The sequence below is a fragment of the Erythrolamprus reginae genome, unplaced genomic scaffold (genome assembly GCF_031021105.1).
Source record: "Erythrolamprus reginae isolate rEryReg1 unplaced genomic scaffold, rEryReg1.hap1 H_3, whole genome shotgun sequence".
NCBI lineage: Eukaryota > Metazoa > Chordata > Lepidosauria > Squamata > Dipsadidae > Erythrolamprus > Erythrolamprus reginae.
In genome coordinates this window covers 150,526-163,262 of record NW_027248484.1, presented here as the reverse complement: position 1 = coordinate 163,262, position 12,737 = coordinate 150,526, and the positions used below count along the sequence as shown (strand labels likewise).

Genomic DNA, 12,737 nt, shown 5'->3' with positions numbered 1-12,737 from the left:
TATTTATTAATCAGATTTGTATGCCGCCCCTCTCCGCAGACTCGGGGCGGCTAACAACAATAAAAAAGACAATGCAAACAAATCTAATATTAAAAATAATCTAAAAACCCCCAATTTAAAGAACCAATCATACGTACAAACATACCATGTATAAATTCTATAAGCCTAGGGGGAAGGGAATATCTCAATTCCCCCATGCCTGACGACAGAGGTGGGTTTTAAGGAGCTTGCGAAAGGGAAGGAGGGTGGGGGCAACTCTGATATCTGGGGGGAGTTGATTCTAGAGGCTGGGGCTGCCACAGAGAAGGCTCTTCCCCTGCGCACCCAATTCATGGTTGGCCAGGAGATTTAGATTTAGATTTCATTGGATTTGTATGCTGTCCCTCTCCGAGGACTCGGGGCGGCTCACAGCATGTATTCATGCCCTCATCACCTCGAGGCTCGACTACTGTAACGCTCCCTACATGGGGCTACCTTTGAAAAGTGTTTGGAAACTCCTGATCGTGCAGAATGCAGCTGCAAGAGCAATCATGGGCTTCTCTAAATATGCCCATGTTACACCAACACTCCGCAGTCTGCATTGGTTGCCGATCAGTTTCCGGTCACAGTTCAAAATGTTGGTTATGACCTACAAAGCCCTTCATGGCATTGGACCAGAATATCTCCGGGTCCGCCTTCTGCCGCACGAATCCCAGCGACCAGTTAGGTCCCACAGAGTGGGCCTTCTCCGGGTCCCGTCAACTAAACAATGTCGCTTGGCGGGACCCAGAGGAAGAGCCTTCTCTGTGGTGGCCCCGGCCCTCTGAAACCAACTCCCCCCAGACAACAGTGAGAACACAAAATTTAAATGTTCTGCACAAGCCCTGTGACTGATAGTGCCAGAAGGAATTATGCAAAATTGTTCAAACAGTTGCATTCTGTTATTCCAGAGGAGCAACACTCTGCAAAGTTCATTTATTTGCATTAATGGCCTTTTTTTACTTGTACGGGAAGCCCTTAACAGCAATTTTGTTTAGTGACCGTTCGAAGTTACGGCGCACATTAAAAAAAAGTGACTTAGAGATGTTTTTCATTCTTACGACCGTTGCAAAATTTCCATGGTTGTGTGACGCAAATTGAGACATTTGATTCACTTAAGGACTATGGCAAGAAAGGAAGGAAGGAAGGTAGAGAGAGAGAAAGAAAAAGAAAGAACGAAAGAAAGAAAGAAAAAGAAAGAAAGAAAGAAAAAACTTTTTAGAGGGGAATTGTGGAAGGGAAGAGAGAAAGGGAGGGAGAGAGAAAGAAATAGAAAGAAAGAAAGAAAGAAAGAAAGAAAGGGGGGGGAGAAAGAAGGAAGGAAGGAAATTTTTATCTCAGCAATCCACTCTGGAGAGAAGAATTTTGGAAGGCGGGAAAGAGAAAGAAAAAAGAAAAAGAAGGAAGGAACTTTTTATCTTAGCGCCTTGTTCTGGCGAGATAAATTTTGAAAGGGGAGAGAGGGAGCGAGAGAAAGGGAAAAAAGAAAGAAAAAAGGAAGGAAGGAAAGAAAGAAAGAAAGACTTTATCTCAGTAACCCATTTTGGAGAGAGTAATTTTGGAAGGGGAGAGAGGAAAGGAGAGAAAGGAAGGAAGGAAAGAAAGAGAAAGAAAGGAAAGAAAGAAAGAAAGAAAAAACTTTTTATCTCAGTAACCCATTCTGGGGAGAGGAATTTTGGAAGGGGAAAGGGAGGGAATGAAGGAAGGGAGAAAGAAACTTTTTATCTTAGCAACCTTTTCGCGAGGGAGCAATTTTGGAAAGAGAGAGAGAGAGAGAAAGAGAAAGAAAAAAAGAAGAAAACTTTTTATCTCGGCAACCCCTTCTGGAGAGAGGAATTTTTGGAAGGAGTTCCCCCAGCAGCATCCGCTGTACAGCTGGTAGCTACAAATCTTCCTTTTTAACCGTCCCTTGTAAACGTCAGCCCATCGTTCAGCCAGCGATGTGCGCATGGGCTTCCCATTCTCCTCTCCTCAAACATCCCAGAAGCATTTCAAGTGCAACCTTGAAAAGATTTGCAATTGTCGCCAAGAAGGTAACCACCAGCCTTTGCAACAGACAAGAATAAAAGACGGCAACCACCTCCTAGAATGGGGGGGGAAAGGTCTCGCTTAGCTACGGAAATTTTTGAGCTTGTTTTTGGTCATAAATGGAGGATTATTGATTGATGGATTGATTGATTGATTGAATGATTGGATTTATATGCCGCCCCTCTCCGAGGACTCGAGGTGGCTCACAACATATAAAACAACAATGCAATACTGTTCTGCTGGGCTCTCTGATAGGAGCCTCCCGAAAATTCAAGGGTACACATTTCAGACACACACACACGTTTGAAAATTCAAAGCAATGTTCTTTATCCCAAAATTCAAAATAAACTCAGCACTCTTTTTGTATTGCAAAGAGCACTCTTCCCAAAACAACCGGGTAGTCTGTACAATTTCCCTTAAGCAGTCATTAAGTACTTAGCCAGCAGCTGTGAAGAAACTTCACACCCCTTCTTCTTCCAACGAAGTGAGACACACACACACACACACACACGAAAACACAGGATTCCTGACGAACTCCAATCAGATATTCTTCCACAACGACCAAACCCACATGCTGCTATTTATAGCAGCAGCCCTAATTACTGGAGCCCCACCCAAACACAGGTGGCCTCCCTTATTTCCTGTAATATGTTCTTACTTGGTCATCATTCTGCGCTTGCGTGGGTCCAACATGTCATCATCTGAAGCAATAGAAGATAAGGAAGATTGACTGCCTTGGCTGTGTGCCAAGCTCTCCTCTGCCGAGTCACTCCCACCTTCTTCTTCGCCCGAGGAAACTAAACTCTGAACTGATTCTGTCGGCAATAACACAGGCCTGTGACATGTTGAATTTTCCCCTGCATCCACCTCCCCATTCCCTGGGGCAGGAGCCGGGCCAGAGCCAACCACAACAAATACAAACCCAAAATCCAATTAATATGAACCCACTAATCTAAACTAAAATCCCCATTATTAAAAATCAATCAAACCCACTCAACCAACAACATGCATGTCATTCATCAGCCAGGGGTTGGAGTCTAGTGACCCCAAGCCGGAGGCATAGATGGGGCTTCAAGTTCGGTAGGAGAACAGATTAGGCAAGTAGCTCAATTTTCTTTCATTGCTACCAAAGTTCAGTTCTAGATAAGGATTAAAACGATTCAAGCGTTTATGGATAAAAACAAACTATTTAATTATTTCCTGTTTTAAAAATAATGAAGTACAGTACTACAGAAGGAAGGACAATGAAAAAAAGCCCTGTTAAGTATTCAATAAATAGTGCATAAACTTACAACCCTCACTGCGTTGTCATAAGCGTGAAAAACAGCCATACGTCACTTTTTTCCAGTGCCGTTGTAACTTCAAATAGTCACTAAGTGAGCTGTTGTTAAGTCAAAATCCACTTGTGTGTCTTTTCTGTATGTGGACACCTACACAAGTGTATTGTATGTCAATATTTTATTTATTTTATTTATTTATTTATTTTGTCCAATACACAATGAGGATTTTAGTGGATATATATCTATATACACATAGTAAAATACATGATGAAGGTTATAGAGGAGATACTCATAGTAAAATATATCTAAGAAAGAATAGAAAAGAAGATATAGGAATAGAACGTATCAATGAAAGAATAGAAGAAGAGATATAGGAATAGAAGAAAGGTATAGGAGATATAGGAGAGCAATAGGACAGGGGATGGAAGGCACTCTAGTGCACTTGTACTTGCCCCTTACTGACCTCTTAGGAATCTGGAGAGGTCAACCGTAGATAATCTAAGGGTAAAGTGTTGGGGGTTTGGGGATGACACTACGGAGTCCGATAATGAGTTCCACGCTTCGACAACTCGGTTACTGAAGTCATATTTTTTACAGTCAAGTTTGGAGCGGTTAATATTAAGTTTAAATCTGTTGTGAGCTCTTGTGTTGTTGTGGTTGAAGCTGAAGTAGTCGCCGACAGGCAGGACGTTGCAGCATATGATCTTGTGGGCAATACTTAGATCTTGTTTAAGGCGTCTTAGTTCTAAACTTTCTATAGGAACAAACTTCCTATTTTTAGCACAATACAGTCTCCCCAAACTCTGGAAACAACACAGTCCCCCACTTTATGGCTGCAAATGATTCCCATACCCAGATTGTTGTGCGCATTGCGGACCCCTTACGTTGTGCTCTCCATTGTGTGCGTGCTTTTCCAAGACCCACAAAGAGTTCCTTTTGGCCCTAATATGACCAGCTTGGAAGATCCGTGAGTATAAATTAGCGACTTAGTAAATCCAGGAACAAGCTTCGGTTGGGCTGAATCCCATACGTGTGTGTGTACACACAAACACACACACACACCATCCTCTTGCCAAAATTGCTATTTGGTTCCCATCAAACATTAAACAACGGAGGGGGGGGGAGGCAAAGGGCTTTGACAAAATTCCCAGATGTGTTTTTTTTATGAAATCCAAATTGGAAAACTGGCAAGTTTCTATATTGCGTCTCTCTCTCTCTCTGTGTGTCTCTCTCTCTTTGTGTGTGTGTGTGCTTGTGCAAGCATGTTCCACCGAGACCGCATGTTTCCGAGGAGTTCCTCCAAATCCGAAGGATTTTCCACTGTAGAGGAAAGGGAAAAATACAGGAAGATGTTTCAAAAAAGCGAAGAAATGAAAACAAGATGTCCGTGGATTTGTTTAATGGCATGGCCATTTGTTTCCAACTAGTTCTGCAGCTTACATTAAGTTCCTTCCCTCTTCGCATCCTTCTTATGTAGCAGTCCATTGATCCTACATTTAGAGTACATATATATCATCGTCGATATTTCGATTTATTGACTTTTCGGGGAAGAAATAGCAAAGGGAGGAAAATGGAATTGACGACTGGCAAAAACAGAGACCCATGAAGTACACTTTATTTATTTATTTTATTTATTTATTAATTACATTTGTATGCCGCTCCTCCCTGCAGACTCGGGGCAGCTAACAGCAGTAAAAAAGAAAAATATAACAAATCTAATATTAAAAGTAATTTTAAAAACCCCATTTTAAGAGACCAATCGTACAAACAGACATACCATGATAAATTTTATAAGCCTAGGAGGAAGGGAATATCTCAGCTCCCCCGTGCCTGATGACAGAGGTGGGTTTTAAGGAGCTTACGAAAGGCAAGGAGGGTGGGGGCAACTCTGATATCTGGGGGGAGTTGGTTCCAAAGGGTCGGGGCCGCCACAGACAGAGCTCTTCCCCTGGGTCCTGCCAAACGACATTGTTTAGTTGACGGGACCCGGAGAAGGCCAACTCTGTGGGACCTAACTGGTCGCTGGGATTCGTGCGGCAGAAGGCGGTCCCAGAGATATTCTGGTCTGATGCCATGAAGGGCTTTACAGGTCATAACCAACACTTTGAATGGTGACCGGAAACCGATCGGCAACCAATACAAACTGCGGAGTGTTGGTGTGACATGGGCATATTTAGGAAAGCCCATGACTGCTCTCGCAGCTGCATTCTGCACGATCTGAAGTTTCCGAACACTTTTCAAAGGTCGCCCCGTGTAGAGAGCGTTACAGTAGTCGAGCCTCGAGGTGATGAGGGCATGAGAGACTGTGAGCAATGAGTCCTGGTCCAAATAGGGCCGCAACTGGTGCACCAGGTGGACCTGGGGAAACGCCCCCCTCACCACAGCTGAAAGATGGTTCTCTAATGTGAGCTGTGCATCGAGGAGGACACCCAAGTTGCGGACCCTCTCTGAGGGGGTCAGTGATTCCCCCCCCAGGGTAATGGACGGACAGATGGAATTGTCCTTGGGAGGCAAAACCCACAGCCACTCCGTCTTATCAGGGTTGAGCTTGAGTCTGTTGACACCCATCCAGACCCCAACAGCCTCCAGGCACCGGCACATCACTTCCACTGGACATGGGGTGGAGATGTACAGCTGGGTATCATCAGCGTACTGATGATACCTCACCCCATGCCCCTGGATGATCTCGCCCAGTGGTTTCATGTAGATATTAAATAGTAGGGGGGAGAGGACCATTGCTCTCTGCACTAGGTACTAATACTATGAGTATATCCTATATAACCTTCATCATGTATTTTACTATGTGTAAAACCCTCATTGTGTATTGGACAAAATCAATCAATAAAATAAAATGTTGAGAGTGCAGAGAAGAGCAACCAGGATGATTAGGGGGCTGGAGGCTACAAGATACAATGAACGGCTGCAGGAACTGAAATTAAGATTGATTGCTAGTATGCATGGCTTTTTATTATATACATGATTTTAGTGGTGTTTTTACCGTTTTTTTTTACTTCTCCTGTATTTATAACCATTGTTAGCCGCTCAGAGTCCGTTTGGGAGTGAGCGACATATAAATGCAATCAGTCAATCAATCAATCTGACAAGGAGAAGGATGGATGGAGATTGCTCACAAATGCCTCCGGGCAGGCCGTCGTTCCTTGGGGAGAAGTCCTCAAGGCACGCTTTGAAGCCTTGTGGATGAAATTTCAGGAACCGGAGAGGCAAAGGGTTAGCGGTTAAAATATTTGCAGCCCTGGAATCAAGCGATCCACCGTGAACAAATGGCAGGCCTAGCCGAGTCAAGGTCTCAAAACACATGTGTGAAAAATAAATTACAATTATCTCTTGATTGATTGATTTGATTTGATTTGATTTGATTTGTATGCCGCCCCTCTCCGTCGACTCGGGGCGGATAACAACAATAATAAAACAACATGTAACAAATCTAATATTTAAAATAATTTTAAAAACCCTTATTTACAAAAACCAAACATACACACAAGCATACCATGCATAAATTGTATAGGCCTAGGGGGAAGGGAATATCTCAGTTCCCCCATGCCTGACGACAGAGGTGGGTTTTAAGGCGCTTACAAAAGGCGGGGAGGGTGGGGGCAATTCTGATCTCTGGGGGGAGCTGGTTCCAGAGGGTCGGGGCCGCCACAGAGAAGGCTCTTCCCCTGGGTCCCGCCAAACGGCATTGTTTAGTCGACGGGACCCGGAGAAGGCCCACTCTATGGGAACTAATCGGTCGCTGGGATTCGTGCGGCAGAAGGCGGTCCCGGAGATAATCTGGTCCGGTGCCATGAAGGGCTTTATAGGTCATAACCAACACTTTGAATTGTGACCGGAAACTGATCGGCAACCAATGCAGACTGCGGAGTGTTGGTATGACATGAGCATACCTAGGGAAGCCCATGATTGCGCTCGCAGCTGCATTCTGCACGATCTGAAGTTTCCGAACACTTTTCAGAGGTAGCCCCATGTAGAGAGCATTGCAGTAGTCGAGCCTCAAAGTGATGAGGGCATGAGTGACTGTGAGCAGTGAGTCCCGGTCCAGATAGGGCCGCAACTGGTGCACCAGGCGAACCTGGGCCAACGCCCCCCTCGCCACAGCTGAGAGATGGTCAGCCTGGGAGGTTTCCCTTTTTATATACCTATATAAATGTAAGGGCGTGGACCTACAGCTCGAGTGACAGTTCTGGGTCTCTCTGTCCCTTACAGGAGGACGATGAGAAGGTAATCCATGAAATTCAGAAGGAAGCGGAGGAAGAACAGGAGAGGAAGAGTGGAGGTTGGTTTAAACTTGGCCTTGAAGGGGTAGGAGCAGGAAAGATGCGTTAGGTGGGGATAGTGATCCCCCGTTTTTCGCGGGGGATGCGTTCCAAGACCACCCGTAAAAAACGAATTTCCGTGAAGTAGAGGAAAGGTATTATTTTTTTTATGTATTTAACAAGTATTTGGGTTTTTAAAACCCACCCTGTGCATTAAACAGTCATTCCATAATGTTTCTCAGCTGGAACTACATGGGATATCCTACAAGTTTGTTAAATAGAGCAGTGTTTCCCAACCTTGGCCACTTGGAAGATATCAGGACTTACAAACTTAATTCGTTCCGTGACCAGGTTCTTAAGTAGAAACGTTTGTAAGAAGAATCAATTTTTCCCATAGGAATCAATGGTAAAAGCAAATAAGGCGTGCGATTGGGGAAACCACGGGCAGGGTGAAGGCCCGGTTCCCTCCCAGGAGATTCCTAGAGAGGCCCCACGGAGGCTTCTCCCTGCCTTTTCTGGCACGGTTTCCTACCAGGAGATTCCTAGAGAGGCCCCACGGAGGCTTCTCCCTGCCTTTTCCGGCCCTGTTTCCTCCCAGGAGATTCCTAGAGAGGCCCCACGGAGGCTTCTCCATGCCTTTTCTGGCACGGTTTCCTCCCAGGAGATTCCTAGAGAGGCCCCACGGAGGCTTCTCCCTGCCTTTTCCGGCCCTGTTTCCTCCCAGGAGATTCCTAGAGAGGACCCACGGAGGCTTCTCCCTGCCTTTTCCGGCCCTGTTTCCTCCCAGGAGATTCCTAGAGAGGCCCCACGGAGGCTTCTCCCTGCCTTTTCCGGTTACAGTTTCGGAGGCTGGGGTTTGTAAGTGGAAAATGGTTCATGAGAAGAGGCAGAAAAATCTTGAACCCCCGGTTCTTCTCTAGAAAATTTCGTAAGTAGGGGCGTTCTTAGGTAGAGGTACCACCGTAAATATATTTATATGTATTTGTTTTCTTTTGCAGAAAGCGGTTTCAAGCGGATCGGCCCCCCGGTTGAAAAGCCCGCCGAGAAGATGCCACGGGTCGAAGCCATCCCCAGGCCGGTTCCTCAGAACTTCCACCACCACCACCACCACCACCACCAAATACGCCCCTACCCCTTCGGCCACCCGCCTTTCCCTCTGCCCCCGGTGCACCCCCTCTACAACAACCTGGGCCCCATCAACCTGGGACCCATCCCGGCCCCTTACGTCCCCCCGCTGCCCAACATGAGAGTGAACTACGACTTCCCCCAAATGAACCTCCCTATGGAGCATCACCTACCTATGCACTTCGGGCCTCAGCCTCGCCATCGGTTCTGAATCCGCTTTCGGCAAGGAGGCGCCGTCCCCTTCCGGAACTTGCTGCAGGGAAAGTCCACACACACTGGTTGTCGACGCTGACACCCACCCACCCTTTTCTCTCCCACCCTCCCACCCCGAAACTCCCAACGCCCGCCTTCGCTCCCGGTTCCTTCCGCCTCCTCCTTCTCTCGCCTCCCGGTTCAGCGGTCCGTTTTCGGCCCTCTGCTAGGTGCACGGGAGCCCTAGTTTGCAATAAGGGGTTTATCCCAGCACTGTTTTGATTTTTCCTCCAGGTGCTCTCGGCGTTTTGGGAAGAGGAGGCGGGCTGGAGGGGCAGCATTGCCAAAAACATGCTCTGGGTCAACTCCTTCCATAGCTTGTAGCACCTGTCGGCATCCTCGACCTCAAGAAGAGAGCTTGAAGGTGGCAGTCAGGACACTTTGGAATGTTTGAAATGCTCAGGTGGCCCGTCCTTAATTCCCAGAAAGCCAGGCGTAATGGGTGGGTGGGTTTCTTCTTGGCTTAGGTCTTCCACAGCTTCCCTCTTCCGCTAGGAAAATCGTGGGGCCAGATGCCCTCCTTAATCGGGGTTTCCTAAAGCGAGTCGGGAGAGATCTTTGGAAATTTGAGGCACCTTGATTACAGCTCAGTGGGTTGCTTTGAAAAGCGCAAATCGGACCCGGTCTTAAAATCGGCCGGCGTAGCCATCGCCCTTGGCCGGCTGCTGCTTTTTGGTATTTTGTCCCTGGAGTTGAAACTCTGATTTGGCTCACTGACCGTGAAGCGTTGTGGATCCTATAGTGGCTTTCTCTATTGTGCGTGGAATGAGTGGACCATAGCTAGAAGAAGCGATGACAAACCGACTGATCCTACCGAGAGATAAAAAATTATTGGGGTGCAGTTGGGCTGGGCCTCCTTCTCCGCTTTGATGGTGGGGTGGACGCTTAGGTTGCTCCCACGGCTGGTAGAACTGCCCCCCATAGGCGCTAAGCTCCCTTAGGCATCCTCTACTCTTGAAGCCCAGGTGTGAACAGGTAACCAAGAAGGTAGATCTGTGGTGTCGACGTTTTTCAGCAGAACCATTTAAGGAATGCCTTTAGATCCGACTTTCTCTACCTTTAAGATGAACGGACATCCAACTCCCGGAGTTGCGAAGCCAACTGCGGGAGTTGAAGGCCATCCATCTAAGGTTGAAGAAAAAATGGTCTAGATCAGTTGCGTTGGATGGGTAGGGTCTATTCTTCAAACGCTCCCTGTCCTCCAGATATCTCCTTCCATCTTCACTTCTGCCTGTACCCCTTCAGTCCTCATACCCTCACTGGGAAGAGGTATGACCTCAAAAAACATGCCAGAAAGTTCAACCAGCCTCACCAGAGTTGGAGAAGACAAGGAAGTGAGCTCCACAGCTGGTCTTTGAGATATCAGGAAGGAGAACTGGTGGTGTCTTCAGAAACAGCTTCCCTTCCCATCCGCCCACGTCAGGTCGATGACCTTTCTCCCGAGGAGCTTGACCAGCGAGTTGGGTCTCTTGTGGTCAGGAAGCTTGGGAGCCTTTTAGTAGACAACAGGTTGGAGGGGAAACATTACAGAAAATGGCTTTCTCTCTTCTCTGAAATGTAAATGCCACCGAAGGAATCTTCCCCATCGGTTCAGCTCAAGCAATAGAATACAAATGATGCTTTTGAATCAGGACTTAGCTCTGTTTGTCTCCCAGATTCCTCCCTCCTTCCTTAATTTTTTTTGGTTTAAATTTCCTCCGAAAAACTGTATATTCCTTGGATGACACAATCTTTCGGCAATAGAGAAGATCGAAGACCGTAAATATTGTCATTTCTTCCCCTTCTCCATTAAGTGCGGAAAAGAATCCAACATATGTTTTTTTAGAGTTTCCCTTCCTGGTTCTAGCCGCCCGTTTCCTTTTACACGATATTAACAAACCAGCTTTTTTTAAATGTTCGTTTTCTCCTCCTGGATATCCAAAAACAGTGGACAATTCTCCCTCTTTTGCGCCGTTCCTTCTGGACGTGATCATGCAACTCCCGATAGGGTTTTTCTTTCAAATTGTTCTGAAATGAACCAGCGACGCTTTGAAATAGCTGCTCACTTCCTGGGTTCGCAGCCCAGTGTCCGTAGGTCTACGTGGCCCTTGTAGATCAATAAGGATTGATTCATTTGCCTGCTAGAAACCCATCACTGGATCGGTAGATCAAAATGTCCCCGTGACAAAATTTTGGACCCTTTTTTCCGTGGTGAGAAAGTGTGAATGCCCTTAAGGATGGAAATAAATCACAGTGTTGGGACTGGCTGGGAATTTTAAATCCCTGAAGTTCTTCGATCCCATCCCAAAGGTTTTCTGTTGTCTTCCATTCGGGCCCCAATCTTAGCCACGTAGACTCAAAATCAAGGGTTTTTTTTCCCTTTGCTTTGCTATTAAGCCACGAAAGCCAAGCCCACGTAAGATATTAAGCCCAAGCTTATGGGATACTGTGCTAATATGGATCTTTTTCAGGTTTTAAAATCGGCACCTTAACCTTAAAACTGTTGGCTTCTTTTTTGAGGTAGCAATCATTGACTTGTCAATACATCTCTTTTCTCTCTCTATAGGTAAAATAATTTTGCTGCCACCTAAAATCCAAAAATCCAATCCGTTCTCGTAGACGTTTAGAAAGAATCTTCGTTCCTAGGAAATTGGATTCTTTTGCATCTTAAAGCTTTTTGTTTTCTCTTTAAATATCCTAGATATGTTTTGGCAATTTGGGTTCAATTTTAAAGTGAAAAGGACTTGCATCTTCTCTTAAGTCGCTCACCTACTGTTGCAGAAAATCCCTTCTCCCATCTCCTTCCGCTCAGCTTTTTCTGTTCGGTAAAAAAGGTTGAATTTATGTACTCCTGGTTGTAGAAAATCCAACCTCTTAAGATTTCATTCCTGTAAGGATCTTGAGCAAGACGTTACAACAAGGTTGCCCGTAATAGGTGTGGGAGGGGGGGATTCTTTTATCATTTAACTCAAGAGATATACAACCTTGTATATATGGGGTATATAATATCTTTCCAAAAGCATTCATTACTTTACGGGTAGACAAGGAGAAGTGTATGGACACCCCCCCTCCCTTTTGACAATTTTACTAGGTACTTTCTATTATCAACTTTGCAGTGTTGCATTTAACTTGCCTTAAAAAGGTGGAGAGAGAAACTTAGCATTTGCACATAGCAAAATTTTAAAAGAGAGAGAGAGAGAGAGAAATTAATTTAAAGGAGCAAACGCCCTATCAACGGGTGACGTGTGCATGTTCTACAACTTTGTATAACATAGCTGAAAAAAAAGACGACCCAAAATCATGAAAGAAAAAGAAAAAAAAGAGAGAATATTTTTCTTTACTTTCTGGTAGGAAACCGTTCTAATCTGTGTGTAAAAAGTTTCTGTATTATATTGTAATTTCGAATTTTTTTTTTTTTTGTAATTAAAAGAAAATTTGTGCTCCCTGTTTTTTACGTATCCTGGTGTCCTGCCGAGGGATCGGTCCTGTAGAACGGCTCAGTTGGCGTCGTTTGCAAAGGTTCAAATCCCTGGGCGAAAATGGCAGAAATTTGATCGTTAAAAAAATGCTAAACTTTTGCCATGGTGGCGCAGTGGTGAGAATGCGGTATTGCAGGCTAACTCTGCCCACTGGCAGCAGTTCGATCTTCACTTGCTCAAGATCGACTCAATCTATCCTTCCAAGATGGATAAAATGAGGACTCTAACTGTTGGGGGCAATATGCTAACTCTTCCCTCCCTCCCTTCCTTCCTTCCCTCCTTCCTTCCTTCCCTCTTTTCTT

The 12,737-nt window shown here is 45.5% G+C and overlaps 1 protein-coding gene across 3 annotated transcripts in view; it reads left to right on the top strand.

Moving 5' to 3' along the window:
• The window catches only part of LOC139155573 (E3 ubiquitin-protein ligase RNF216-like), a 77,043-nt gene extending 64,638 nt beyond the window's left edge, over positions 1-12,405 (top strand). For all 3 annotated transcript variants that reach the window (XM_070730759.1, XM_070730761.1, XM_070730760.1), the window contains exons 16-17: positions 7,551-7,620; positions 8,599-12,405. In XM_070730759.1, coding sequence (XP_070586860.1) covers positions 7,551-7,620; positions 8,599-8,936 — 408 coding nt within the window. In that variant the 3' untranslated portion in view covers positions 8,937-12,405. The remainder of the gene's footprint in view (positions 1-7,550; positions 7,621-8,598) is intronic.
• The last annotated feature ends 332 nt before the right edge of the window (positions 12,406-12,737 follow it).